Source organism: Terrapene carolina, unplaced genomic scaffold, assembly GCF_002925995.2.
Source record: "Terrapene carolina triunguis isolate 2854851 unplaced genomic scaffold, T_m_triunguis-2.0 Scaffold192, whole genome shotgun sequence".
Lineage (NCBI taxonomy): Eukaryota > Metazoa > Chordata > Testudines > Emydidae > Terrapene > Terrapene triunguis.
The window spans coordinates 3,075,110-3,102,717 of record NW_020664543.1 but is presented as its reverse complement, the minus strand read 5'-3'; the positions used below and the strand labels follow the sequence as shown (position 1 = coordinate 3,102,717).

General features: G+C 65.5%; 2 protein-coding genes across 2 annotated transcripts in view; one reads left to right on the top strand and one right to left on the bottom strand.

Moving 5' to 3' along the window:
• Positions 1 to 18,357, top strand: part of KIF19 (kinesin family member 19) — a 26,167-nt gene extending 7,810 nt beyond the window's left edge. The window contains exons 3-20 of the mRNA XM_024212377.3: positions 4,244 to 4,354; positions 5,207 to 5,294; positions 5,803 to 5,939; positions 7,414 to 7,539; positions 8,058 to 8,252; positions 10,166 to 10,312; positions 10,690 to 10,812; positions 11,210 to 11,366; positions 11,749 to 11,923; positions 12,211 to 12,394; positions 12,933 to 13,203; positions 13,621 to 13,742; positions 14,181 to 14,338; positions 15,119 to 15,224; positions 15,785 to 15,881; positions 16,591 to 16,997; positions 17,335 to 17,479; positions 18,193 to 18,357. Coding sequence (XP_024068145.1) covers positions 4,244 to 4,354; positions 5,207 to 5,294; positions 5,803 to 5,939; positions 7,414 to 7,539; positions 8,058 to 8,252; positions 10,166 to 10,312; positions 10,690 to 10,812; positions 11,210 to 11,366; positions 11,749 to 11,923; positions 12,211 to 12,394; positions 12,933 to 13,203; positions 13,621 to 13,742; positions 14,181 to 14,338; positions 15,119 to 15,224; positions 15,785 to 15,881; positions 16,591 to 16,997; positions 17,335 to 17,479; positions 18,193 to 18,344 — 2,901 coding nt within the window. The 3' untranslated portion in view covers positions 18,345 to 18,357. The remainder of the gene's footprint in view (positions 1 to 4,243; positions 4,355 to 5,206; positions 5,295 to 5,802; positions 5,940 to 7,413; positions 7,540 to 8,057; positions 8,253 to 10,165; positions 10,313 to 10,689; positions 10,813 to 11,209; positions 11,367 to 11,748; positions 11,924 to 12,210; positions 12,395 to 12,932; positions 13,204 to 13,620; positions 13,743 to 14,180; positions 14,339 to 15,118; positions 15,225 to 15,784; positions 15,882 to 16,590; positions 16,998 to 17,334; positions 17,480 to 18,192) is intronic.
• A 3,267-nt stretch (positions 18,358 to 21,624) lies between these two features.
• BTBD17 (BTB domain containing 17) lies at positions 21,625 to 26,158 on the bottom strand. The gene is made up of 3 exons (XM_026654628.1): positions 26,065 to 26,158; positions 23,771 to 24,047; positions 21,625 to 22,705 (listed from the first exon to the last, which is right to left on the bottom strand). The coding sequence occupies exons 1-3, from the start codon at positions 26,156 to 26,158 to the stop codon at positions 21,625 to 21,627; spliced, it is 1,452 nt and encodes a 483-aa protein (XP_026510413.1).
• Between the last annotated feature and the right edge of the window lie 1,450 nt (positions 26,159 to 27,608).

Genomic DNA, 27,608 nt, shown 5'->3' with positions numbered 1-27,608 from the left:
ACCCCTGTCTGGTGACCTGGCACCCCAGTAAGTGGCTCTGGGGCAGGGGGATGCCCACAGCCCGGTGGGGGGGGCACTCTGTTTCTCACCTAGGAGATGCTGGCCAGGCTGGAAGTAGGGCAGGTGGGGTGGAGTGACGCCACCCCGCTCCCCCCGGGGTAGGGTTACACACACAGACACCAGCCTGCCAGCCCGGCACTCGGGAAAGGTCAAAATCTGCATTGAAATGGGAGACGGGGAGAAAGCAGTGGGAGGCGGGGGAAGGGGGCAGTGCTGCGCTGGCTGTGTGCCCCCCCATCCTCGTTGGGGGGAAGGGGCTGGAAGAAGTGTCCGTGGAGGGGCCAAGGACTGGTGGGGAGGGAGCATCTATGGGTCGGGTGGTCTGGTGGATCCAGCCCTGCCCTCCCTGGTGTAGCATGGCCAAGGGGGAGAGTCGGGGAGAGCACCCCCGGCCAGCGTGAACAGCTCCCCACCCCGACTCCCTGGTGGGGGCAGCGAGAGTGCCCCCTGCTGTGTTGCTGCCAGAGTGTGCGGGGAGCCCCCGTGGGGCAGCGCTCCCTGCTTATCCCCTGTGGAGGGCACCTTGCTGGCGCTGCCCGGGGCAGCCTGCGCGGCACAGAGCCGCTTTTGTGTGTCGCTGGCCCGCAGAGGACTGCGATCAAAGCCCGGATCGGCGCAGGGGAGGACAGTTGGATTCTCTTGGCACCGCGCACAAAGCGCTCGTTAAGGGCCGGCCCTGGCCCCGGGAACAATGCCCCGATTCAGGAGGCACAACGGGAGAGCAGCCCGTCCCTCCTGTGCCGCTGTCCCAGCAGTACTGGCTCGCCCAGGCCTGGCAGCCAGCACAGGGCGAACGTCCTCACCGCAGCCCGTCCACCGCCCGCTCTGCCATTTCCCACCACTGTCCCCGCAGGAGTCAGTCTGGAGGGGACGGCGCCTCAGTGGGGGTCAGGCAGGGCAGCTCCGTCGGCCTGCTGGAAACCCTGGCTGATGCCAGCTGGAAATCTGGCCTGAAGCATTTTAGCCCCCGCAACCCCAGGCACATGTACTGACTCCCCCCAGCTTGTGAGCTTGACGGGCCATTCCCCACACCTGAGAGGGGGACGTACTCGCAAGACCCCTGTAGCTTCTGCTGCCATCTCTTGGTTGCCTTGGCAACAGTCTTAGCATGGATACAGCAAGCCCTTTGTAAGAATGAGCCGGGGCTCGTTAGTGCCTGGGACTTGCTGTATGTATGCGCTTGCTTTATGTGCAGAAGGTTGTTAACCTCTGGAACTTGCTGCAGCAGGATACGCTGGAAGCTGAGGGAGGCTCTAGTGGCTAGAGCACCAAACTGGGTTCTAATCCCATTTTGACCACCCGCCCGCTGGGTGACCCTGGGCACGTCATTGCATCTCTTTGTGCCTCAGATTCCATCTGTAAAATGGCCTGAAATATCGGCCTCCTTTGTAAGGTGCATTGAGATCGACGGATGGCAAGCACCGGAGAAGAGCTAGGGGTTGTACATTTCTGTGACTAGCCCTGGCATATGCCAGGATGCTGGTGAGGATGCTAGGGACAGCTTGAGGGCGCCATCAGATCAGCTGCTGGGGTTCCAGGGCCGAATCCTGTGAAGCACTGCAGAGCTGGGGGTGTTTTCTGGGGGCTTACGGCTTCCTCTGAAACATCCTGCCCCAACACTGGGGAGCTCTGCCGTCTGCCTGGGATGGCGACGGGGTGGGATGCCAGGCTGTTGGTCCCTTGGCCAGGGCCCTTCCCAGCTGCGCTCATGTGCCTCGCCTGGCCGGGCTGGTGGCTGCTGATCAGATTACACTGAGCCCCGGCCAAGAGGCTCTGAGGACGGTTTTGTTCTCTCCTTGCTCTGAAACCCAACCGGAGCCTCGTTCCCACCCGTTCAAAGAGGAACCTGATGCCAGGCGGCAGCGCTCGGGGGTGCGGCTGCATTTCCAGGGGAACCGCCCCCGGAGCTGGACCTGGGGCGATAGCCACTGGGCTCGCCTGGCCCTTGGCCTCCAGCTTTTCCCAGCTGCCACTGGGGTGGTGCATGCAAGTGGAGTGGATTCCTGGACCTAGAGCCATCGGGGATCCCCCCATCCCATCCCATCCCCCTGCATTTCCTCCTTATTTCAGTGCTCTGGGCAATCTGCCTCGCTGGGCTCCCCACAACGGACCCAGGCACAGCCAGGCCCCCTAAGCCACCCCCTCCAGAGCCAGCCTCCGCCTTCCTGAAGAACGGCTTATCTCCTCCCGTGGGGCCTCAGCAAACAGCCAGGTGCCTTGTGAATGGGGAGGGATGTCCCAGCAGCGAGTATGGGCCTGTCCTCTCCGCCGCAGCCCTGGGCCGCGCCCGGGAGCAGGAGCCGGGGGCAGCGGAGGACAAAGGAGGATAAATGTTTCCCTGGCGGGGGCTGGGTGGGTGAGGAACACTGGGTAACGCACAGAGCCCGCAGCCCCTGGCACTCGCCTCTGGATTCTGTGTGGCTCGTGCTGGACCAGGGAGCCCAGCTCTGCCCCTTGCTGTTGCCCCTCAGTCCTGACCTCGCACCCTCCGGCCCCAGCTCTGCTGGGGACCCGCAGCCCCCTGCAATCCCCGCCCTTGTTCTCCCCTGCATGCTGCCATCTGGAAAGCGGAGCTGCTGCTCCAGAGCCCTGACTCGGTTCCACCACCCAGCTGTAGCGGTGTCTCCCCAGCCGACACCTGAGACCCAGCTAATCTTTAAATAAAGGCCACTCCGGCAAACCTAATCTCCTAGCTCCCCTGAGAGAGCCGCAGTGACATTAACCTGCGGGCCCAGTTCCCGGGTGACCCCCATTCAGGAGCAGGGAGGTCTCTGGCTAGCGTTCCCTGGGGAGCGCGGAGACCGTCTCCTTCGGGATCTGCCTTCTCCATTTGTCCCTGCTGGGGGGAGAGGCCAAAGCAGAGGTCGGTCCCTGCTAGACAATCCGTACCCCGTACATGCCTGCAGAGATCTCCCCGGAGTGCAGCTGAGCTCCAGGTTAGCGCCGTCTAATTGCCAGCCGAGCCCCCAGGGGCCAGCCCGTCTCACATCTCTGAATCAGGTCAGTTATTAAAAGGCTGCAAACCCTGAGCCCCCAGGGGAGGGTAGCAGCAAACAGAGACTGAGAGAGGGAAGGGCAGGAGCTGTACCAGGGCGGGGGGCACCATGGAGCTGGGAGTTGTGCTAAGGTGGGGTGGGGAGGGGTGATGGAGCCGTGAGCCATGCCGGGGTGGGAGGTGTGATGGAGCCATGCCAGGGCAGGAGGCGTGATGGAGCTGGGAGCCATGCCAGGGTGGGGGGCATGGCGGAGCTGGGAGCTGAACCAGGGCAGGGGGTGATGGAGCCATGCCAGGGCGGGGGGCATGACAGAGCCGGGAACCCAGCCATCACGGAGGGCATGATGGAGCCGGCTGTCACATGGCGCTCCCCTGATGTCAGCAGTGAAGCTGGCTGGGGAATGGTCAGCAGAACAGATCCCCCTCGGAAAACACCTTTTTGACTAAACCAATTTTTTTTTTTCAAACTTGTGTCTGTTTTGACAAAAAATTCATTTTGGAAAATGTGGGGGGAGAAGCTTCGACCAAAGCAACACGTCCTGCTTTGCCGGGTCTGGAACCAGAGGTTCCAGGGTTTGTTTTCAAAAGGACGTTTCATTTGGAAAGTGACTGTGTTTTTTATATATATAAACCAAATGTAACATTAAAACATGGCCAATATGGAAACAAACCATTTGGATTGACCCCAGATTGGGGCAGCACCACTTCCCAGGCCACGCAGCCCCCAGCTGGCCCCTCCCCCTGGCTTGCGGCCTCGGGGTGTCTCAGCCTGTTGGGGAGTCTCTTGGGTCAGGGACTCTCCAGGAGGTGCAATCCCGGAGTCACAGGGAGCTGCTTACCCGCCGCAGAGCGGAATGGCCCCCTGCCCCAGCCGGCCCCCCTGGGAGATGGTCTCTGCCCAGCCTGGTCAGTGGGGCAGGCCGGGGGCTGTCCCAGAGACCCAGTGGAGGTTCGTTTCGCTGCCATCCTGTTGTAGAAGGTGCATGACAGCCCAGCGCATGCCGCAGCCCAGGTGCCAGCCTCTCGCCATCCCTCGTCCCCCCGACTGCTGCAACGGGACACGCGGCTTCCCAAGGAGAGTGCGAGTCGCAGCGTGTGGGGCAGGCAGGCCTGATCCCAGGGATGCCCAGGAAAGGAGGCTGGCATGTGGCCACGCCCCGCTGACCCCGGCACCCGGTGTCCCGGCAGGTGGTGGTGCTCATGGACCCCATGGAGGACCCCGAGGACATCCTGCGAGCCAACCGCTCCCGCGAGAAATCCTACGTCTTTGACGTGGCCTTCGACTTCACGGCAACTCAGGTGAGGAGCTGGGCCCTGGGAATCCTGCCGGGCTCCAAACCCTTCGTATGGGCCGCCCAGCCCCGAGTCTGCAGGATGTGGGGGGCCTTGCTATCCCAGCATCCTCTGCCCCCGCCCTGCCCACTCCCCATCTGTGCGACACAGCGGCCGGGCAGCGGGGCTGGGCCAGGCCAGGCCTTGGGTCTGGTTTCAGCAGCTCCATTTCATGCTAATTTCCACAGTACGCTGACACCGGAGAGGCTGCCCCCATCAAATGCCCCCCGCTCCCTTCTGACAGCCAAGACAAGGGGGGGCAGGGAGAGCGTGGGGGGGGGGGTACCGTGCATCCCCTCTCCTCCAATGCCCAGAGACCAGCCCTTCAGCAGGTTTCTGAGCCCCTCGTTGGCCCTGGGTGGCGGGGAAGGGGATTGGAACTCATCTAGTGGATGGAATCAGAGCTGCCCCGCTGTGTGTCAGCAGCCCTATACTGCTCCCCGTTAGTGGCGATTCTCCTGCACCTTGGGTGGCAGGAGCCAAGGCATGGGGCCCAGGAGGGTCTGAGCTCTGTCTCTGCGCGCTGGGTCTGTCCCAGCACACCGGGGGTGGCTGCATGCGGGTGGGTGAGTAGAGCAGGGGAAAGGTCAGTGAAAGCGGCTGGACAGCGGGGGAGGGGCCTGGGACCGGGGGGAGGCTGGATGGTACACACGCACCCCACATTTTCAGTTGAGGGGGGTTGGTCCAAGGTAATTGCCTTGGTGTTGTGGAGGGGGGAGGTGACAGGACACGGGGTGGCAGGGGGGCGAATCCTGACATGTCTGTCTGCGCCGCCTCCCCGCCCGGGGCCTGTCACCCTCCCGCGCTCTCTGGCTGCAGGAGATGGTCTATCGCGCCACCACCAAGGGCCTGATCGAAGGCGTCATCTCCGGGTACAACGCCACTGTCTTCGCCTACGGCCCCACCGGTAAGGGCCGCGCGGCGCTGGGAACGCTCGCCCGCAGGGGCCGAGGCAGGGAGCCGAACGGGCCAGTCGCCACCCGCTCCTCTGGCCAGGATGGCGGCATTTCAGCCTTGCCACTGGGGTGGCAGGAGGGCAGGGTCTGGGAGGGACCCAGGGCCTGCGGGCCCCCAGCCCTGACACTGCTAAGGAGTCGGCTCAGAGCCACAAAGGGGAGGGGGCAGCATGAAGCAGGTGTCCACAGGGGATGCCTGCGAGCCACGGGTGGCTGGGTCCCCACCCCGCCCGGCATGGACCCGCGTGGGGGATGCCCCGTCCCCTCCCCGCCCAACACGGACCCCCGGGGGATGCCCCGTCCCCTCCCCGCCCGGCACGGACCTACGAGAGATGCCCTGTCGCCACCCCGCCCGGCACGGACCCACGGGAGATGCCCTGTCCCCACCCTGCCCGGCACAGACCCACAGGGTCCCCTGCCCCGCAGAGAGCCCAGACTGCCTTCCTGCCGCCCCCCCAGGCTGTGGGAAGACATACACCATGCTGGGCACAGACCACGAGCCTGGCATCTACGCACGCACCCTCCACGACCTGTTCAGAGCCATTGAGGAGACCAGCGACGACATGGAGTACGAGGTGTCCATGTCCTACCTCGAGGTAAGACCCGAGTGTGTAAGGACAGGCAGGTTGTGTGTGTATGGTGTGTGGTGCTAATACAGGGTGTATCTGTATTATGTGTGTGTGTATATGGACAGGCGGGTTGTGTGTGTATGGTGTGTGTGGTGCTCATACAGGGTGTGTTGTATAGTGTGTTTGTGTATGGACAGGTGGGTTGTGTGTGTATGGTGCTCATACAGGTTGTGTCTGTATATTGTGTGTGGTGCTCATACAGGGTGTATTGTGTAGTGTGTGTGGACAGGCGGGTTGTGTGTGTGGTGCTCATACACAGTGCATAGTGTGTGTGCACGCGTGCGTACAGACAGGCGAGTGGGGTGTGTAATGTGCATTCGTGTGTATGATCTGGAAGGTGCCAGGGACTGCGGGGACTTGGCTTCCCCTTCCCCCAGCTCACGCGGAGCCCCTGGGGTCGACCCGCCTCCCCTGCCCATCTCAGTCGCCCGGCTTTGTGGTCCAGCGAGCACGCGCTCTGTGCCCAGCAGGCAGATAATCGCCATGGTAACGCGCGGGGACTCCTCCGCCAGCTCGCTGCCTGCACGGGCTAGTACAATATTGACACACGCAGCCAGGCTGCCGGGGAGGAACCACCCACAAAGACTCCCTGGGAGCCAGGCAACCGGGTCGGGGCGGCCGAGAGGATAAATATCCGGGAGCGGGGCCTGGGCAGGGACCGGGGGCGCGCCCAGCTCCCTCGTGCAGCCGGGACCCGGCCCAGTCCTGCCACCGGCCTGGTCCAGAGGGGCAGGGCTGAGGGCAGCGTGCCAGCTCCTGGAGCCAGGGCTGCTACAGGGCAGGGTGGGGAGCAGACGCTGGGCCTGGGGGGAGCTCACAGGTGCCAAGGAGCAGAGGACGCTCATGTTCCTTCTCTGAGCGATTCACCCCTAGTAGTGTGGGGGGTTGGGAGCCAGACCCAGGCCGGGGCCCTGGAGCCTCTAAAGCCATCAGCCAGCGGTGCCCAGCGTGCCTGGGTGCAGACGCTGGCGGGCATGGGCGCTCACACGCAGCACTCGCCAGCTGCTATCAGTGTCCTGGCCCTTCCCTGCATATTAGCTGCATTTCCCGGCTGCCGCCTGGCGCTCTGCCTGGCCCCCCGAAGGAGGGGGTGCCCTCGGCTTGGGGGAAGGTGAGGCCCCTCCTCGGCATGTCCCACGCTGGCCCCACTGTGGGCCCCAGAGTGGCAGGGCTTGATCCCAAGAACCAGGCAGCCAGGGCTGATGGGGAGCGAAGGCAGGCTGACTGTGGAGGGTGCATTGGGCTCCCTGGTGATCTGCTGCAGCCCGGATGGGTGGGGTGGGGAGGCTGGCATGGGGAGGCCCCAAGGTGGTGCCCCTGCAGCTGGCACGGGATGGCTCATCCCTGCCATGGCCAAAGGCATGGGGGGGGCGTTGTTTGGCTGCCGCTCTCCCTCCCCCGTGCCGACCCCCACCCGCTTGTGCCTTCCCACCATGACTAGATCTACAACGAGATGATCCGGGACCTGCTCAACCCGTCGCTGGGCTTCTTGGAGCTGCGGGAGGATGCCAAGGGAGTGATCCAGGTGGCGGGGATCACAGAAGTCTCCACCATCAACGCCAAGGAGGTGAGCGTGGGGCACAGACCCTGGTACGACTTTCGATCCTGCAGCTCCCCCGCTCAGCACAGCCTCTCCTGGCCCCGAGCGTAGGAGCCTAGAGACTTGCCCCATGCCTGGGTGCCGGGCCAGCGGAGCTGGGTCTGGACGAGCCGTGGTTCGGCTGTTGGCCATGGGCGCCCTGGCCTGCAGTCCCCTCCTCCGAGTCCTGTCAGCGCGCTGTCCCGGCGCGGCCCCACAGCCTGGCACGGTGCTGAAGTGACATCCTGCGAAGGGGGGACCCAGGGTCCCTGTTTGGGCGCCGGCGGGGCGTGTACTGACCTGGCGTGCTCGGCTGGGGGACGGAGGGGAATGAACATCCAGGGACACAGGCTGGATGTGCTGCAGGGGTGCCCAGCAGTGACGCGAGGCTGCCACGGGCAGCGGGGTGCTGGAGGGACTGGGTGGCAGAGCGACCGTCCGTGTCCCGCTCTGCCCCTCTCTCGCCCCGCCCACCGTCTCCCTCTCGCCCCCTTGCCACCCCGCAGATCATGCAGCTGCTGCTGAAGGGGAACAAGCAGCGGATGCAGGAGCCCACGGCCGCCAACCAGACGTCGTCGCGGTCCCACGCCGTGCTGCAGGTCACCGTCCGCCAGAAGAGCCGCATCAAGAACATCATGCAGGAGGTGCGGGTGGGGCGGCTCTTCATGATCGACCTGGCTGGCTCCGAGAGGGCGTCTCAGGTACGGAGAGCGGGTTCCGGGGGGAACCCGGCGGTGCCAGCGGCCGGGCGGTGCAGGGGGAGCACAGTTCCTCGCACCGTGGGTTCGAGGGGCAACAGGAGGGTGGGCGTACAGAGATGTGGGCAGGCTCTCGGATGGGGTGGAGAGGCTCAGCCCGGGTGCTGCAGCACGTTTTGTGCTGGGGACGTGGCAGTTGCATGATGCACTGAGGGGACGTGGTCTGGGGCCGGGAGCCAGGATGGTGGGGTTCTAATCCCAGTCCTGCTGCAGCCTGGCCGTGCGGCCGCGGTCGAGCCACGTCCCCTGGCTGCATCTGTGAGACGGGGCCGGGGACCTGCCCTGCAAGCTTTGCAGATCTCAGCGAGGGGGTCACTGAGGCCAGGAGACAGGCTCTGACACAATCAGTCGCTGAAGGGAAGGTTCAGGGGCTCCCCCCCCAATTGCCAGAGCCCCCCAACTCTGCAGCGTGGGGCTGGCCCCTCCATGTCCTAAATGGAGAGAGAGGGAATGTGTGAAAGGCAGGGCAGAGAACCCATCCCTTGCCCGGGAAGCTTGGTCTAGGTCGGACGTCCCCCGTGTGCTGTGCTGTGCTGCTGGTACACAGCTGCCAGTCTCTGGGCACAGGCGAGCCAGGGCTGGACTAGCAGGGGGCAGTGAGTCGGAACTGAGAGGCACCGGCACAGCTGGGTGATGGACCAGGAGTAGGTCAGGCTCACGGGCATGATAACACATGCGCTGCCTCCCGCTTGGTGTGCCAGCAATGGATACCTTCAGCTCCTAGATACCGCGGTGATTGGCGCTTCCAGGGGGCCGTGGGTCAGACTGTATGTTTGACGGGTGCTGGGGCTTTGGGGCTGGATTAGTCCTGGGGCGTAGGGCCCCCATGTGTCACGGTCCCAGGCGACTTCGTGTGCCGGGTTCGTCTGCAGGCTGTGTTCCCCGGGGCTGCGTGGGGGACTGGAGTCCTCGTTCCTGGATCCGCTCTGCCCACGCAGTCCTGGTGCCAGGCAGAACAATGGACTTCACCAGCTGGTGCTGCCTGGGTTTAGTCAAGCTCGCAGCGCCCCCTAGTGCCCCAGGCTTGGGATTAGCCCTCTAGACCAATCCCCTTTTCCACACTCCATTTACTGGGCACAGCATGTATTTCAGGGGGGCTCTGGCGGTTTCCCGTAGGGGGCCAGGTCAGATGCCTGGACTCCTGGCTGGTTCGTGTTGTAACTTCACCTGTGGCTTGTGGTAAGATGGCACCTGCGGGGCAGTGCCAGCACTGGGTTAGGAGAGGTTCTGTTTCAGAAGTGCTGCCCGTAAGCAGTGGGCTGGCACTGCGCACTGGGGTCTGCTAGAGGTGCTTGCGTGTATTGGTGTGTTGTAGGGTCGTTTGTGGGCACTGGGCTGTGCACACTGATTTGTTATTGTAGGGTTGCTTGTGTGTATTAATTTGTTGTTGTAGGGTCGTTCATGGGCACTGGTTTGTTGTTGTAGGGTCGCTTGTTTGCACTGGCTTGTTGCTCAGAGCTGGGCTGTTGCCTTTGATTTTCTCTCCTTTAAAAAAGAAAAAGGCCATTTAAGCAGGGAGGGGCAAACAGCCGAACACCCCTAGTCACGAGCGCTTTGCCAGTGGAGGATGGGGCCCTTGGCCGCGCCATGCCCTGCAGGGGGTGCTGGCGGGGGCTCTTGTGTGGCCAGCACGGTAGGTACAGAACCCGCGCCCTGCGCCACGCCTTCCCCGATGCCCGTGCAGCCCCTGTCACTCTGCCGGGCGTTCTCATGGCCAAGCCGACTCCTCCGTGTGCTGCTTGGCGCCCGCGAGCCGGGGTGTAATCCGGGCTCAGGCGTGGCCATGCACAAAGCCCCGCGTGCCCCTCCCCCAAAGCCCCGAATCCCTGCCTCACGCCCTCGCCCTGCCCCCACAGACCCAGAACCGTGGGCAGAGGATGAAGGAGGGAGCCCACATCAACCGATCGCTGCTGGCGCTGGGGAACTGCATCAACGCCCTGAGCGACAAGGGGGCCCCCAAGTACGTCAACTACCGCGACAGCAAGCTCACCCGCCTCCTGAAGGTACAGCGGGACTAGCGCCCGCCGGACCCTGGGCCAGGGCAGGGCGATCGGCAGCCCCTTGGAGCGGGCACCGGACCAAGCCAAGGGCAGTTGGGTGCAGGCCGGGAGAGGGGACCCAGGGCTGGAGCATCCAGCATGGGTCACACGGCATCAGCTCTGCACGGCTCAGCCTGGCCCACGTCAGCCAGGGTGCAGTACATGCTGGGAGGTCGGACCACCGATGTGTGGCCAAGGGGCTAGCACAGCGCGGGCCCAGAGCACCAGGCTGGGGATGAGCAGACAGGCCTGGTCCCCGCTCGTTCCAGGGCAGGGGCTGGGAATAGGGCTGCAGCCTCCGGCCCCGGCAAACACCCAGTCCCACGATCCTCTGCCACCAGGACTCCCTCGGGGGCAACAGCCGCACGGTCATGATCGCGCACATCAGCCCGGCCAGCAGTGCCTTCGAGGAGTCCCGCAGCACCCTCACCTATGCCGACCGCGCCAAGAGCATCAAAACCACGGTACGGCTGGGACCTGGCCCCCCCACCCGGCGCCCCGCCTACCCTTCCCCTCATCCGGCGCCCCGCCCTCTGTCCACCCTCACCGGGCACCCCGCCCTCTGTCCCCTCACCCGGCACCCCGCCCTCCATCCCCTCACCCGGCACCCCGCGCTCCGTCCTTTCACTCAGCATCCCGTCCCAGGGCACCTGGTGCCCTGCCATCCCTTCCCCCACTCTGTGCCCCAATCCTCCCCCACACCCAGCATCCTGATCCTCCCCCTCGCCTGGGCACACAGCACGCCGCCCTCCTGCCTTCTAGGAGAGACCTCTCATCCCTCTTCCCCAGGAGCGGTCGGGGTGTGGTGCTGGTGGGGATCACCTCCCCGACGCGCTGACCCTTCGCCCCCTGTCTCTGCAGGTGAAGCGGAACCTGCTCAATGTCTCGTACCACATTGCCCAGTACACCAGCATCATCTCGGACCTGCGCAGCGAGATCCAGCGCCTCAAGTGCAAGATCGACTCGCAGGGGCCGCGCCCGGCCCGAGGCGAGCGGGGCGACATCCGCCACATCCAAGGTAACGCCCGCGGGGCCAGCCCTCCCCGCTGCCAGGCCCGCCACCGCTCATGGGGCACGGGCTGCGCCTGGCCCGATCACACTGCCCTCTCCGTGCCACACCGAGCTGGCACCACTCCCTGCTGCCGCCAGAGCCAAGTGCTGGGCTCCCAGCCATGACTCCTCCCCGGCGGAGGGCACCTGGGCGGCCACGCCCCCTCCCCGGCGGAGGGCACCTGGGTGGCCGCGCCCCCTCCCCGGCGGAGGGGGGTTCTGATGACCCAGGAGGGATCCCTGCATGCCCCCGTGCGTGTGGTGTCCCAGGGACGGCGGCTGCTCTGTACGTGCCATATCCGGCAGGAGGCGCCCCCACGGTGACCAAACCCACCCCTGGTGTGTTACAGCCGAGGTGCAGCTCCACAGCTCCCTCTGCGACCGGCAGGAGATGGACCAGCTGCGGGAACAGCTGATCGGCGCCTTCCAGGAGCAGATGGACGTGCGGCGCCAGCTGATGGAGCTGGAGAACAGCTCCATGGAGCTCCAAATCGAGAGCACCCGGCACCTGCTGACCATTGCAGAGTAAGCACGGCCCTGCCCAGCCCCCCAGAGAGCCGGGGTGTCACTGGGGCTCCAGGAAACCTCCCCCCTCCCTGTATAATAGAACTGGCCTGGGCGTATTGGGGAGATCGCCCTGGCTCAGCAGCCGGCGGGGGCTGGTCAGTATAGCCAGGTAATGCCCAGCCAGGTTTACTGCCCTGTGTCAGTGGGCGAGGAGCGCCACGTGTCAGCAGTTGGGCATAGCCCGGGGTCCAGGGGCCTGCCCTCTGCCAGCGACTGACGCTCGCGCTCTCCCCTGGCGGCTCCAGCTGGGACCAGGAGAAGAGGCGCCGCGCCCAGAAGTGCAGGGAGGAGCTGAGGAAGGACGAGAGCGAGAAGGATTCAGACACCGGGGACGAGCAGCCGGACGCGCCGGAGCCGCAGGACGTGATCTCGGCCAGGGAGAACATCGCCGCCCTCATGGGGGAGCAGAAGAAGCTGCGCAAGCAAAAGGTTCCTGGGGTGGGGGGGGGGGGGGGGGGGCCGGGGGGGGAGGGGGGGGGGGGAGGGGGATTTGGGGCCTGATGGGGGGGAAATGAGTTTGGTGGGTCTCAGCCCAGTGCTGGGTGCCCCCACCCCACCGCTCGATTGGCATCAGCTGTTGTGACTGCCAGATTCTGGTCAGAATTGGTCCGGGCTGGGATAGCAGGGGGCTGCGGGTCGGGATTGAGGGGCACTAGCAGAGCTGTGGGGGCTGCAGTGGGTCAGAATTGAGGGGCACTGGCAGAGCTGGAGGGTGGGGAGCCCAGAGGTGGCCAAGCAGGGGGCTGCGGGTCGGTATTGAGGGGCACCGGCAGAGGTATGGGGAGCCCAGGGCTGGGCTAGCAGGGGCTGTGGGTTGGGACCGAGGGGCACCAGCAGAGCTGGGTGTGGGGCGCCCAGGGCTGGGCAAGCCGGGGTCCATCTGGCCAGGGGTCCAGTCCATGCCATTGTGACCCCTTGGGAAGGGCAGGCCCGTGACGCGGGGCCCTGGGCTGCTCTGCCCCCGCAGGCGGAGCTGGAGAAGCGGTTCAAGGAGATCCGCCAGCGGGGGCGGCGGCTGGAGGAGGTGCTGCCGCGGCGCATCAGCTCGGAGGAGCAGCGCGAGGTGCTGAGCCTGCTCTGCAAGGTGCATGAGCTGGAGCTGGAGAACACGGAGATGCAGTCCAGCGCCCTGCTCAAGGACAACGTCATCCGCCACAAGAACTACGTGGTGCGGCGCTTCGAGCAGCACCGCAGCCTCTGCGACCGCATCATCCAGCAGCAGAGGCAGATCATCCACGGTGTGGGACACCCCCCCTCTGGGCTGGGGGACCCTGGGAGGGGCGGGGGGCTCTGCGGGGCCCTGGGGCCGGTGCCGTGGGGTCACATCGCAACGCGACGCTGTCGTGACGTGCTGAGGCCATCACGGCAGCGTGAGCCCGCGTCGCAATGGGCTGCTGCCGTGTCATGCCATGGCGAGGCTGTGTTGCCATGCAACGGGGCTATGTCGTGGTGATGTCATGTCGCAACGTGATCATGTCATCTCGAGCGCCCCCGTCTCCTCCTGGCCTGGCCCGAGCCCCTTCCCCCCCGGGCTCGCCTCTGGCCCAGGGACCTGTGTGTCCGGATTAATGCAGGGCTGGGGGCCCTGTGTAGGTATGGGGGTGCTCCCCTAAGTCTGTGACACCCCCCCTTCCATCTACTCCTCTCCCTGGCAGAATATCACCTCTCGGTCCCGCACCACCTGGAGGAGCTGTATGAGATCTACCTGCGGGAGCTGGAGGAGGGCAGCCTGGACCGGGTCACCAGCCTGGACCGCGTGGCCGCCAAAGCCCTGAAGGTACCTGTGGGGGGCGCTGGTCCGTCCCTCTCGGCTCACACCCCATGGGGTCCGGACATCGCTCCGCCCCTTGGAAACAGAGCGGGTCCCTGGGTGCTCTCTGGGCCCTCACGTACCCTGGCCCAGGAGGGGGTGACCAGCTGCAACCTGGGCAAAATGAGTGCTGCTTCCAGCCCCCAGATGTGCAGCACACACAGTGGGGAGCTGGGGGGGCCTGGGTGTTGGGAGGAGGCAATCAGAGAGCAAGGTAATTTTCCAGGGGAGGGGGTTGGGGGGCTCACTATGGAGGGGTTCCCTCTAGCCCCAAAGAGCCAATCCACCAGTGAGTGAAGGGCAGAGAAGCTGCAGCCAGCGGGCTGTGTCCTGCAGCGCCCCCCAGGGGACCCCTAATCGGCAGGGCAGCTGGGCTGGGCGTAACAGCAGCTGATTCCCCCGCAGGACACGTCTCTGCCCAAGATCCCCCAGCTCCCGGCTGCAGAGAGCGCCCTGGACTCCGACCAGGAGAGCGTGAGGACGCTGGGCTCGGAGCACCAGCTGCTGCTGCAGCGCGACTCCCGCAGGCACGCCCTGCCGCCCCTCGTGCCGGACGCAGAGAGGTAGGGCCTCGCCTGGGGGCAGGAGGGGCCGAGCGCCACACGTCCGGCCCAGGGAGAGTCCAGCACACGTGGGTGTCTGTGTTTAGGACCCAGCCCCGGGCTCTGGCTGCCCGTGATCCTGGGGCAGCACGAGCGGCTGGATGCAGCAGGTGGGCAGAGAGGAGGCTGCCGGGCTCAGCTAGGCCCAAAGGGGAAGAGCCGGGGGGGTTAAGAGGCCACGTTTAGAGCAAAGGGAACCTCCTCGGTGCCCCTTCAGCCACAGCCCTTCCCTGGTGTGTGGGGCTGGGAGGAGAAATGGACACTGAGTCAGCGACGTTTTTGTCCTGTTCCCCCGAGCGCAGTAGGCAGCTTCCTAGCTCAGAAACCCCCACGGCTGCCCCTCCTGCCGCTCTGTGCCCAAGTAGCTCTGTCTCTGCTTCCCACCCGTGTCACGCCACTGCTTCTCCTGGCCTCCTGCTGCAACGCCCGGCTGCAACCCACGGCCTAGTCCCGCGTTTGCAGCTAGGGAAATGTCTGTCCATGCGGCTTGGCTCTGCCCTGCCACGCGGCAGCTCCAGTTTGCTGCTGCCTTTGCTAGATACGTGGGCTTGACTGCTCCTCCTTGAGCCTGCATTGGGGCAGCTGGCAGATCCATTGGCTTTCCTGAGGCCTGGGCTGGGCTTTGGATCCAAGACTCCACCGATGGGAGCCATTAGCCGCTTTCAGCACAGCATCCCGTGCGTGTGAATTCACACCGTGTCTCCGCTCTGGGTGTGACGGGCGTCTGTCCCTCTCCGGCAGCGACCCGGCCCAGGTGTTCAGGACCAGCCCTCGGGTGCGGCAGATCAAGAGTTCGGCTGTGCTGACCCCGCCCCCGATCCACGTGAACGGCATGGTGACCCAAGAGGTGCGTGGGGCAGCGTGGGAAAGGCCCCGGTGTGGGAGGTGCCGGGGGCCCAGGGCACGGACGCACCTCTGTGAAAGGCAGCGTTGACTGGTAGCTGGAGCGCTGCACAGAGCCAGGAGTCCTGGGGCTACTCCCAGCTCCGCCACTGGCCTTCTGGGTGACCTTGGGCAAGTCACTGTGCCTCGGTTTCCGCCTTGTCAGCCTGGGCTCTTTGGCTCTTTGGGGCAGGAGTTGTTCCTCACTGTCTGTGCAGAACCCGCCCCCCGGGGCTCTGAGCTCGACAACGGTTACCGAGTGTGGGTGATTCATAACCGAAAAATCCAATGGAAACCTGGCCAGATGCCGCTCCCGCTGCCTGGCGTCAGGCTGGGGTTGCTCTGGGTTTACCCTGGGCAGGGCTGGGCTCTGGGCTTTTTACCGCCTTTCTGCCCTGCCCTGCCCTCGCCGATCCTATCCCAGCCCGAGCTGGCAGGCAGCGAGTGCAGAGCAGCGCCCTTTGCTAGCAGGTATTTCTGCCACAGGCAGCAGCCAGATGCGCTCACCTCCCGTCTCTCCCCCAGTACCTGCACCGGGGGAGCCTGGCCAGCCTGGAGAGCCACCCCAACTCCTCCCCGGACAGCAGCGAGAACTGCTCGGACGTCGCCCTGACGCGCAGAGGTGAGGAGCTCTCGGCGCGGGGTGGGGCCCGGTTGCACCGTCACCTCCTCTCTGGGGAAGGGAAGGCACAGACGGTGCCAGGACGGTGGCAAACAGCTCCCGCCGCCCACGCTGGGGCCTCTTAGAGCCCCCCGAGCCCTAAGGGTCAGGGGCTTCTGGGTAACGTGGGGGTGGGGTTGTGTCCTGCACGCTGTCCCCATCTGGGACGCTCTTAGGTTCGGTTTGGGGCCATCCCATTCCAAGGCCCCCAGACTCTGGGGAAATAGGGGGCTGGGCAGGGAGCCTCAGGCCCCCAGCATGGTACAGACTATGACGTGTAGCGGTGCCGGCCCAGGCACACCAGCTGCAGTGTCTGGCCCAGGCCTTAGCAATGGGCCATCTCCCTCCCCTCCCCAACCCCGCCCGTCTGATCACAGCCACGGAGCCAACGCAGGGTCCAGGGTAGCCGGTGCTACGCCCCCCTCCACAAAATGCTACTGCAGCTCACAGAGCCCTGGGGGGATGGATCTCTTCCCTGATGTGGGCTGTCTGCCCTCCGGGCGTTAGGGGCACTGCGGGCACGGTGAAGATGAGGCTGAGGGTACGATGCTTCCAGTTTGCAGATCCGGGTAGGGGGTTCATGGAGGGGCCCAACCACCCCCACCCCCGATCTGGACCATGCGACTGGGGGGGCCCCTCACTCTCTCACGCCGGCGCCCGCTCTTTGCAGAGCGCAGGGAGATCCTGAGCAGCACCAAGAGCATTGCGGTGAAGGCTGCCCGGCGCCGCTCCCGGGTGCTGGAGTCCGACCGGCTGCACCTGCTGGAGCCCATGAAGGAGCGGAGCAGCCTGTCGCTGCACTCCCTGAGCGAGAGCGAAGACCCCCTCTCCCCGGAGACCCCCGCCTCCCGGCGCCCGCCCTGCCCCGGCCTGCAGCATGCCGCCAGCGAGGACAACCTGTCCAGCAGCACCGGGGAGACGGCCTCGCGGGCCGAGGGCCTCCGCCCCAGCCACTCCCCCGGGCCCTGGCTCCGGGGGCACAAGAAGGGCGGCAAGAAGCTGGGGAAGAGGGAGGAGTCGCTGGACGGCAAAAGGCGGAAGCGACGGTCTAGGTCCTTCGAGGTCACCGGCCACGGGGTATGTGCCGTCCCCACGCCAGCCGATCCCCGAGGAGCCCCTCTGGGGCCAGCCCCCCAGCACCCGCGCTAGCAGAGCGGGTCTGCGTGGACTCCCGGGGGAGGGGCTGGGGCTGTGCGTTTGGGGGTGGGGGCCAGGTGCCAGGCAGGCAGGGATGAGCCTGTGGCTTACCCACAATGCACTGCATGCTGGGCTCCCTTTGGGGGGAGCTGTAACCCTGGATCCGAGGCTCAGGGTTTGGGATCCAGGTCCCAGGGCTCTGGCAAGTCACCGAGCTGCCCCCTGGTTTGAGCTTTGCCCCCGAGCCGCTGTGACCGTTTCTCCCCCTCCCCCGCAGCTCCCAGGACCGAAGCCCAACGTAACTCGGTGCCGCCCCCTCGAGAGCAACTCTGAGCACAGGATGCCGGCGGGGGGGCCGCCGGCGCCGCACCCCCGGGCGCCTGGCAAAGCCAAAGGGAGGCTCCCGCAGAGCCAGCATGCAGGTGGGTGAGCCTGCCAGGGCATCCCCCTCGGTGCCAGTGGCAGCGTGCTCCAGCCCCCGGGCAGCACACGGGCATGGGGTCCCGCCTCCATTGCAGGCAGAGCGGGACCCTGGCTTGCGGCTGGTGTCCCAGGCCGGGCCCGAGCAGCCCCCTCAGCCCCTCTCTCTGCTCACACACCGGGCACTGCCCAGCCCACAGCAGGGCCAGCCGCTCACCCGCTGCCCTCCCAGCATCCCTCCGCCCCACCTCCGGGAGCAGCCTCCTGCTCCTTCTGCTGGCCATGCTGTGTCCACTGACGCCGCCCCCAGCCTCGGTGCCCCCAGGCCGGCGGGCGGCGAAAGCCCCAGTCCTGCCTGTCCAATCCCTCCCCCAGGACGAGCTGTGTCATGGGCCAGTTCTCTGCTCCTCCCGCAATGAGCCCTGTGGCTCTGGAAGGAGAGAACAGAAGCCAGGGACCCTTGGCACAGCAACACCCCAGGCCCTGCTAAGTCTCCCCAGCCCAGCACGGCCCTTTAAATAGGAGCTGTTTTTTCCCAGCATGCCTTGCTGGCCCTTTCTGTTTGGCTGCTACCGCCCTTGTGGCCACTTTGCCCGTCGCGTGTCCTCCTGTCCCGTGCTGAGGGCGCGGCCCATGGTGGGGAGCTGCCGTGGGACCCGGATCGGGGACGGGCTCCGCTTTGCAAACGTCTTCTGTTTGTTTCCCTCTCCCCCAGGTCCGGGGGACCCGGCGTCTCTCCCGCTCCCCCTCCCTCATCCCGGCAGCTTGAAGAAAGGCCCCCAGCCCAGCCAGCACCCCCGCCTGAGCTACATCACGCTGAACGGCACCAACGCGTACGCCAAGGACGGCAGGAGCCGGCGCTATTGACGGGCCGAGAGCAGACAGCCCCGGACTGGGAGGGCCTGGGCCTGGGCCTGGAGGCTCGGCATGCCCAGCTGCTGCAGGGCTGGTGGGGCGAGCAGGGCACGGGGGCGTGGGGGGCGGGACTCCTCTGGGCAGAGCCGGCAGGAGGAAAGGGGTTTACCAACATAGTTCTCATGGACGGACGATTCTCTCCCTCCTCCCGGCTGCCCCGCAGCCCTGGCTGCTGGAGTCTGTCTGGACACGTTCTCTCTACTCCTCCGTCCAGCCGTCTCCGCCCGGGAAGCGCTCAGACCACCGCGTCCCCCTCGCCGAGGGTTACGGGGAGCTCCCGCTGAAGAGTGGCTCGGCTGGTGGCCAGCCGCCTGTTCCCAGCAGGGCGCTCTGTTCACAGCCCCACGCCCCAGCTGCCGTGGGGCAGGTGGGGGCAATGGCGCGCCAGGCATCCCACTGACCCCGTGTGGACGGACGCCAAGCACCCATGCAGCTCAAGCCCCGTGGTTTGCTGCCCTGTGCCTTCCCTCCGGACTGCTGGTCTCGCCCACCCCTCCCACTGGCCTCCGGGCATGGGCTGGGCTCGGGGTGCCACGCTCCCTACGTACCCCAGAGCTCCCTGTGATCGCTGCCACCCATCGACACCTGCCTGCTACCCCACCGTGCCGGCTGCACTGCGCCCAGGGCTCTGCCCCACGGGTGCCCCGCACGGCCGGTCAGTGCTGCAGCTCCCTGAGGCCGCGGGGACTGATGCCCTGCCTGCACCGCCGGCCTCGGGCTTCCAGCCCCCCATGTCACTCCCTTGCTCCCCAGGGGCTGCAGATCCCAGTCCCTGGAGGGTCTCGCAGTGCTCAGCAGCACCCCCTGCTGGCAGAATAACAGCAGAACTGGCCTGTTGCAAAAGGAGTGTGGCTGGAAAGCTGGTGGCCATGAATCCGGCAGGGGGCACCCCCGGCCCTCCCTTATTGAACCCACGGTGCGTGTGCCCATCAGTGGGGAGTTCAGGGCCCCCCGGTTCTGCTCCCCCAGGGCCAGCTGCGGCTGAGGATTGTCTGCGAGTGTCTTGGGGGGGGAGGGCAGGGGGTGCCCCCAAAGTGGTCTCCTGCCCTCCCAGCTCCTGGGCTGAGGGGAGGCAGGGAGGGGATCTCCCTGGCGTGGCCAACAGGCAGGAGGCGTGTGGACCCTGGTGCTGGCTTGGTTACGCTGTAAATAAATCGTGTTGCCAAACTCTTCACCTGGCCGGGGCCCAATCCTGCCCTAGCACGGCCCACGGGACCTGCAGCGCTCAGGATCAGGCCCTGGTGTTGCAGCTGGGGTGGCACTGGATTCCAGCCAGGCCTGGGAGCCTGCAGCAGCAGGGGCTTGGGGCAGGGGGGCTCACTGCTGGGCGCAATCCAGGGGCTCTCAGCGCCTGGGTCTGGCCCATTGGCTGTGGGGCGGCTGGGGCCGCCCTGGTCTCTGTGGGTATGTCCAGGGACTCCGAACCTGGGGTTTTTACCTGGCAACATTGTTTTTTATTCCTCTTGTTAAGGCTAAATTAAAAGTGATTTGTTGAGATTCTACGGCCCGGTTCCATTGTGCTTCTGCAGCATTCGGTTGCTGGTTTTCCTTGTCTTTGGGGAGGCTGGCGCGAGTACCCAACTGGGCCCGCTCTGAGGGCCAAGCCAGCTGGCAACGAGCCCTGCGCTCTGCTCCAGCCTCTGCCACTGACTGTGTGACTTGGGCAAGTCATTTAATTCCGCTGTCTTGGCCGGCCCCTTCCACAGGGCTGGTCACCTCTCCTTGTGTCTCAGGGCGGGGTTTGCTCGCGGGTCGCTGAGTATAAAGGGTTAATAACAAGCACTACCTGTTAGACGCTAGCAGCCATGGCTAGTGTGTGTTCCGGATGGCTCCGAGGCGTTACACATGGGTATAAACAGCCCCTTGGCCCCTAACAATTGATTTAACCATTAACTGAACCATCTGTTCATCATGTATTACCCCTCCGTAAATGAGCCTTACCCCCAGGCGGGACCCGTTCCCGGCTATGCCGTGCTAGGCGAGTCTGCCCAGCGTTTGCCATGTTCACTGGGGCGGGAGCTGGGCCAGGCTGACCCGGCTGTTTTGGAAGCAATTCGGGCTCAGCGAAGCTTCCCACAGTTCAGAGCCCCCAGAATTGTGGGAACCGTTCGAACCAGAGAGAGGCGAGGGGCTCTGGCCTGGGCTAGGCAGGTCAGACTGGATCAGAAAGGCCCCAAAGCCAGAAGGGACCGGTGAGCCCCCAGGGCAGAAGGCCGGAGGTCACCCTGCTACCTGTTGTGAGCAGCGTTTCAGGCCGACATCCCGACAGAGGGAACGTCTGCGATGCTACAAGTCAGCCCCCCTGAAAGCAGCACCACCCAGAGGCTCTTTTTCGGCGGTTTATTTGGAAGCTGGTGCAAGTGGTGTTTGTCCAGGAGGCCCCGAGCATCGCCCGGGAGGCAAAGAGAAGCAGCCGGTGTCTGTCTGTCCGTCAGGTCCCTGGAAGGAGGAGAGGAGAACGCAGAGCATGCTGGGAACTCCCAGCCCGGCACGTCCCGTGATGCAGCGCAGGGGGGCTCAGAAGGTGCAGCAGAACCGGGGGGAGCCAAGTGGGGAACGTGCTGAATTCCCTCGGTTACCCCCACCAGGGTGCCCTGCACTAGCACTGCCAGGCTGGCACTCCCACCGCGCCGCCTGCCTTGGCCGGGAGCCGGGATGACTGGCCTGGAGGGACGCCCGGAGAGCCAGCGATGGGAGCGTTGGGTGGGGACTCAGCTGGTTCCCACGGTGGACCCTGCCAGTGCGGACAAGCCCTCCCTGCTCGAAGCCTGGAGTGCCAGTGTGTGTCAGACCCTCTTGGGAGCTGGGGGGCGGGTGCACGCAGCGGACAACAGAACTAGCTTTAAGGGGGCAGGGGGTGGGGGCGGAGGTTGAATTTTGAAGAGAGACACTCAGGGGCTTGGTTTTCAGTGTGCTCCCAAGGGGTGGGACCTCTTCCATTGCCTGTATCCGCAGGCTCTGACCCTCCCAGCTCCCCGAGAGCCCGGCCTGGGGGAGACGTGGCATCATGGTCGTCCCCCGCCCAGCTGCAGGGGCCCTGAAGTCGGAAGGGGCGGAGCAGGTACATCTCTGGGAACAATCTCGCTGCTTTAATTCACGTCTATCTAGGAACCCCTCCACCCCCAGCTTTGTGAGCTCAGCGGTTCTCTGCGCGGGGCACAGGCCGCCCTCTCCAGGGTCTGGGCCCAGCACGCTAGGCCAGGGGGTCAGTCCCCAGCACCTTTCCGCCTGGCTACTTCCTGACCTTGATCAGCGAGTGGTAGACAGGCTTGACAATCAGGTGCAGGTGCAGGGAGTTGTCGATCAGGTACTCGGAGGTGCGCTTCTGCAGGTCGGCGTGCGCCAGGAAATCGGCCAGCTCGTCCGTGCTCTGGTGGAAGCTGTAGGCATGTTTCACGAAGATTCGGCCCTGCTGCCGCACCCCCACCAGGACGGTCTTCTGGAAGCTGACGCCCGCGAAGTCGGAGCTGGTCATCGCCGGGGTGATCACCAGCCGGGGCCGCCCGTCCTCGATCCGGATGGACTGGATGGCTCCGGAGACAGAGTCTGAGTAGACGGGGCGCAGGCTGACGGGCAGCCAGCGCGGGGAGAAGAGGACGTTCCAGGTCACCCGCTTGCTGGCGTCGTGGTTGCTGGGGCCCAGCTGGGTTTGGAAGCTGGTGCTGCGGTCGTCGCGGGCCGGGTTGTTGATGACCCACGGGGAGCCCCAGGAGCCGGAGAGGTAGTTGCGGGGCACGAACATGCTGCAGTTGACGTCGAAGTACTTGGCGAAGTGGATGGGGGAGGCGGAGTGGAACTGGAAGGCCTGGAAGAGCAGGTCCTGGATGGCGCCGTAGTGCCGCACCATCACCGCCGACTGCTTCTGCAGGTGGAACAGGTGGCTGGGGGGGATCATGGCGTAGCGGACGGAGCGCAGCACCTTCACCACCACGGGGGCTTCGGGCTGCTTGCGGCCCACCCACTCCTCGACGGCGGTGTAGAGCTCCAGCTCGCTCTGCAGCACCAGGTCCGAGCGCTCCAGCAGCAGCGCCAGCAGCTCCGCGCTCACCGTGGCCCACTCGGCGCCGCCCATGACGGCCGAGAGGTTCCAGGCCAGGAACTGCAGGCAGCTCTCCTGCAAGCCCGCGTCCCCGATCTTCACCGCGTAGTGATACCAGCCGACCACGTGGCCCTGGCTGGACTCGCTCGCCAGGTGGCTCTTCATGTACTCAGCCACCCCGCGCTGGAGCGTGGAGACGCGGTATTTGCTAGCGAGCCGGTGCAGAGGGATGGCCTGGTGCAACAGGATGGAGATCTCCCCACAGTACAGATACCTGGGCGCAGAGACACACAACACCACCGGCATTAGCTCTCCCCACACCTCACGGGGAAGGGCAGCTCTGCTGGGGCCCCTCACTTCCGACCCACAGCCCCTGCTATCCCAGCCCTGGGTTCCCCCCGCCCACAGCTCTGCCGGTGCCCCTCACTCCCGACCCACAGCCCCTGCTATCCCAGCCCTGGGCTCCCCTCCCCCAGCTCTGCCGGTGCCCCTCACTCCCGACCCACAGCCCCTGCTATCCCAGCCCTGGGCTTCATACCCTCCAGCTCTGCCGGTGCCCCTCACTCCTGACCCACAGTCCCTGCTATCCCAGCCTTGAGTTCCCCCCACCCACAGCTCTGCCCATGCCCCTCAATCCCGACCCGCAGCCCCCTGCTAGCCCAACCCTGGGCTTCCCTCCCCCAGTTCTGCCGGTGCCCCTCACTCCTGACCCACAGCCCCTGCTATCCCAGCCCCAGGCACCCCACACAGCTGAGCCAGTGCCCCTCATTCCCGACCCACAGTCGCCTGCTATCCCAGCCTTGGACTCCCCTCCCCCAGCTCTGACAGTGCCCCTCACTCCCGACCCACTGCCCCCTGCTATCCCAGCCTTAGGTCTCTCTTTGGCATAATCTCCAATCTTTTAACTAAACAAGGGTGACCAGACAGCAAGTGTGAAAAATTGGGACAGTGGGTGGGGGGTAATAGGAGCCTATATAAGGAAAAGCCCCAAATATCGGGACTGTCCCTATAAAATCAGGACATCCGGTCCCCCTAAACTAAACGGTTGGTGTGGTCTGGGGCAGACTGGGACATCTCTGTACAGCTCCCCTAGGAGGGTTTGAGCCCAGCTCCCTGTAGCCCTGATACCCTCCCTCCCCTCTTCTCTCAGCCCCTCTGCCAGTATTTTCCTGGTTCATTTTGTGGCTGGCATCAGGCCTGTCCAGCTCTCCCTGTGCCCAGCCTCTCTCCAGACGGGGGAGTGGTGCCCGTGGCCTGGTCCCCTGTGTGAGGAGGTTCCCCCCCCCCAACCCGCCCAGGGCCGGCCGGGCCCCCCCCCCCCCCCCCCCCACACACACACCTGATGAACTTCTCGAAGAGCGCGGCGTTGTCGGCCGGCTCGTGCAGCGTCACCACGGTCTGGTTGTGCAGGAGGCTCTCGAAGGCTTCGCTCTGCAGGGCCAGGAGCAGCTGGTGGGTGTGGAAGACCTTGACCTCGTCGGAGCCGGCAGTGCGCACCCTCAGCGTGGTGTCGCTGGCGTTGCCGTTCTGCAGCAGCTCCTGCAGCCGGTGGATCAGCGCCAGCGAGTGGTTAATGGTGGCCCCGGCGGCCTCGCCGCTGAGATCTGCTTTCTGGGCTGTGCGGGGGGACAGACACGCTGAGCTGTGGCAGGAGCCCGGGTCCAGGGGCTGGGCGGGCAGGGTATGTGCAGGGGGCTGGGGGTGGTCTTGGAGAGCGGGTGCCAGGCCAGGCCGTGACGATGGGTGCTGTGGCACCTGGGGGCGATGGCTGGTGGGGGCGGGGGGAGGAGGATGGGCACAGGGGGGATGTGATGGGGGGGCTATGGGCAGGCACAGGAAGCCCCAACACAAAGTGCTGTAACCCACAGCGCCTCTGCACAGCTCGCGAAGGGTTCACGGCCCCCTGGCCCAGCCCCCCTGCAGTCCTCTAGGATGAGCTACAAACGCCCCCAAGTCAGGGCTGGAAGAGACCCAGGAGTTCATCCAGCCATTCCCCGGCCCTGGAGGACTCAGCCCGCGCCCCCCGGTGCCCTGAGAGGAGCCAGCGTGACCCGTTCTATTGCTGGGCTTGGCCTGGGTCCCAGCTGGCTCTGATCACAGGCCCTGATGCGAGTGCGGATCGAGTTTCTCGGGGGGCAGTGGGAGGAGAAACCCGCCCGGGGAGGTTATCATCGTGCTGCGAGTCCGTTCTCCCCGGACGGCTGAAGGGCCCCCTGCTCCCGAACAGCTCCTGGAAGATCAGCATAAGGTGTGCGCAGGAGGGCACGATCCGAGCCCTGGGCCGGGGACACGCGGCTCCCAACCCCCGCGGGGCTGGCTCAGGCCAGGGCGGGACTGGCAGGGGCTGGGAAATTGCCAGCTGGCCTCGGGTTCCAATTCCAGACCCGGTAGCCAGAGGCTACTCGACTCTGGGGCTTCGGTGCCGCACCCTTCCCCTGGGTAGCCCACTTGAGCTGCGGGGAACCCCCTTGCAAGAAGAAATGGCTTAAGCAGCTGGCCTGTTCCCAGAGGAGCTCAGTCTCTTGCACTGGCCACTGGCTCACTAGCCGCCCAGCCCGTGGAGTGACTGGGAGCACGGCACACACTTCTGCTGCCCCCCAAGTGCCGGCGTCCCAGGGGCAGCCCAGGAGCCCGCTCCCCCAGCTAGTGGGGGAGGTCCCCCGGGCCCCGGCTACCAGAGCAGGTATTGGCTAAGCCCAAGGCGCTGGCTCCCAGCCACCCTGACTCCGATTCACAGCCTGTCATTAACTCAATGAAAACGCTGCCACTTGGCTAACGGGATGAATTAAATCCAGTTGCCGAGCCAAGTTTCACTTCGCTGCTTTCCAGCAGCTTCCTGCTCCCGCTGCTCAGCCAGGACGGGAGGAGATGCAGGGCCGGGGGGAGGAATCGCTCCTTCAAGGGACAGCGCCCGGAGCTGCCTCTCCTGGCAAACTCGCGCTGTTTGTGGATCCGTCCCGAAAAGCCAGCGGCGACTGGTTTGTGGCTGTTATCCGGAGAGCAGGAAATGCCCCCCAACTTGGGCATGGCCTCTGAGCGCCAACTGCAGGGCCTGTCGGCTCTTTCGGATTCGCTCCCTCTGCCTGGCACCCCACCCCGTGGCACTGGCCTACGTGGCAGGCCCGATTGCCTTGACTTCCCTGGAGCCGGAGCCGCTTGCACCCGCAGTGAATTTGGCCCGCTATTATAGCTCGTAAATCCACGTTGTCGGCGGTTCTCCTGCGGATTACCCTGCCCCGCACAGACGAGCTCCCCACTAAGCCCAACTGAGCGGGGATTAGCAACTTGGTTGCAAGCCAGGCTGGAGGGGCGGGGGGGCCGTTCCCGTCCCACCGCAGCTCGGGGCCTGGCGCGGATTCGCCGCGCCCATAGGCCTGGCTGGGGCGCGGTCTCGGCTGAGAGCTGAATGGCCCAAGTTGCAAGGTCAAGGTCAAGGTGGATGCCCCTGGCTCTGGCTGTTCTGTGGCCCCAGTTGGCTGCCAGTGCAGCCCCATTCCCAGCAGTGCCAGGAACGCTGTCTGGCTCGCCGGGCCCCTTCCCCAGAGCCATCTGCTTTGCCCCACCCCGGCCCCCCACCCCCCATCACTCCATGGCGCTGCCCCCACAGCCCAGCAGCCAGGCGCCCTCCCTTACCTGCTTGGACGGGGAGTAGGAGCAGCAGGAAAGTGGCCCAGCTGCAGCCCCCTCGCCGGGGCACGGCCGGCCTGGCCCCCAGCAGCCCAGCCATGGCTCTGCCAGCGCCCGGCAAAGGGAATCAGCCCGGCACTGAGCGGGTGATGTGCCGCCCTGACTCTTTATGTAGGACACTGACCCTCCCAGCCCCGCGCCATTGATTGGTGGAAACGGACAACAGCTGTTACCAAGGAAACCCCTTCAGATGGTGAATTGATTCCTTTTCAGCACGGTGGCGCGCCCGCCCGCCCACCCGCTGGCAGCTCATCCCCGGGGTGGCTGGGCCGCCCTGGGCGCCCCACCCCCCGCCAGCACCAGGCAGCCCACGTGTGTTCGGGCCACGAAACGTCCCTGCGTGTTCCCACTTGATCCCACTCTCTGCGCTCGACGGGCGTGGGCACAGCTCGCACGGGCAGCCCCGCTGGCTTGGAGGGGCTCGTGCCCGTCTGCACCAGGGTCACGGGGCAGCACAGTCAGCAGAGTCACTCCGGATTTACACCGGGGTCACGGGGAATCGGCCCCATCGGAGTCAGCGGAGTCACTCCGGATTTACACCGGGGTCACGGGGAATCGGCCCCATCGGAGTCAGCGGAGTCGCTCCGGATTTACACCAGGGTCAGGAATTGGCCCCCCCCATGGCAGCTGACCGTTTGCCCGGCGCCCAGCACGCTGGTGTCACACGACACTCTCCTTCCAGGACCCTGGTAGGAAGGGCCTGGGCCGTGCAGATGGGTCTCCTCGCTGCACACCCGGGAGAGGTGTGCCTGATGCCAGCCTGCCCGGGTGATGGGCACTAGCTGCTGACACAAGGTGTTTGACCTTCCTGTGAGCGTGTCCTGCTGCAGCCGGAGCGGCTGGCAAAGCGCAGCCGGTCGATCGTTTGGGCCTGGGCTGCCAGGACACTGATCACGTGTCCTTGCTTCCCCCCGTTGGACGGCAGAGCTCGGCACTGGAGGCTGGCGCCAGCAGCCGTGATGGCGCTGCTTTCTCCCCGGCATCGGGGCGGGGCTTTGGTGGCTAATCTGAAAGTCCAGGTCTCCAGATGTCTACAGAGCTCAGACAACGGCCAGCCCCACTCCAGTGCCCAGGAGACCCCACACTACTCAGCCCCCTTCATTCCCTCCAGCCCTCACAGCTAACTGTCCCCATCTGCTCCGCCCTGGGAGACCCACTGGCCCCGTCTCCCCCAGCCCAGGCACTGTAACCCTCTCCCCACCGTCTGGGGCAATGGGGCAGGCACCTTATCTGAAAAGCACTTTGTGTGCTGTGAGGGCCAGCTAACGAACCGGTATCACTTTACCTGGTGGGGCTGCTAGCTGAGCAGGGAGGGGGCCCCCTCCCATCCTACTTAGTTCTGTGTATTACGGGAGCAAACTGAGACCGAGGCCCCGTTGGGCCGGGCACTGCCCCAAAGAGCTCTCAGCCTGAGCCAAGGTGGGAGGTGGAGAGTCATCGAGTCCAGGGCCAGACGGGACCGTTGTGGTCATCTCGTCTGAGCCCCTGCA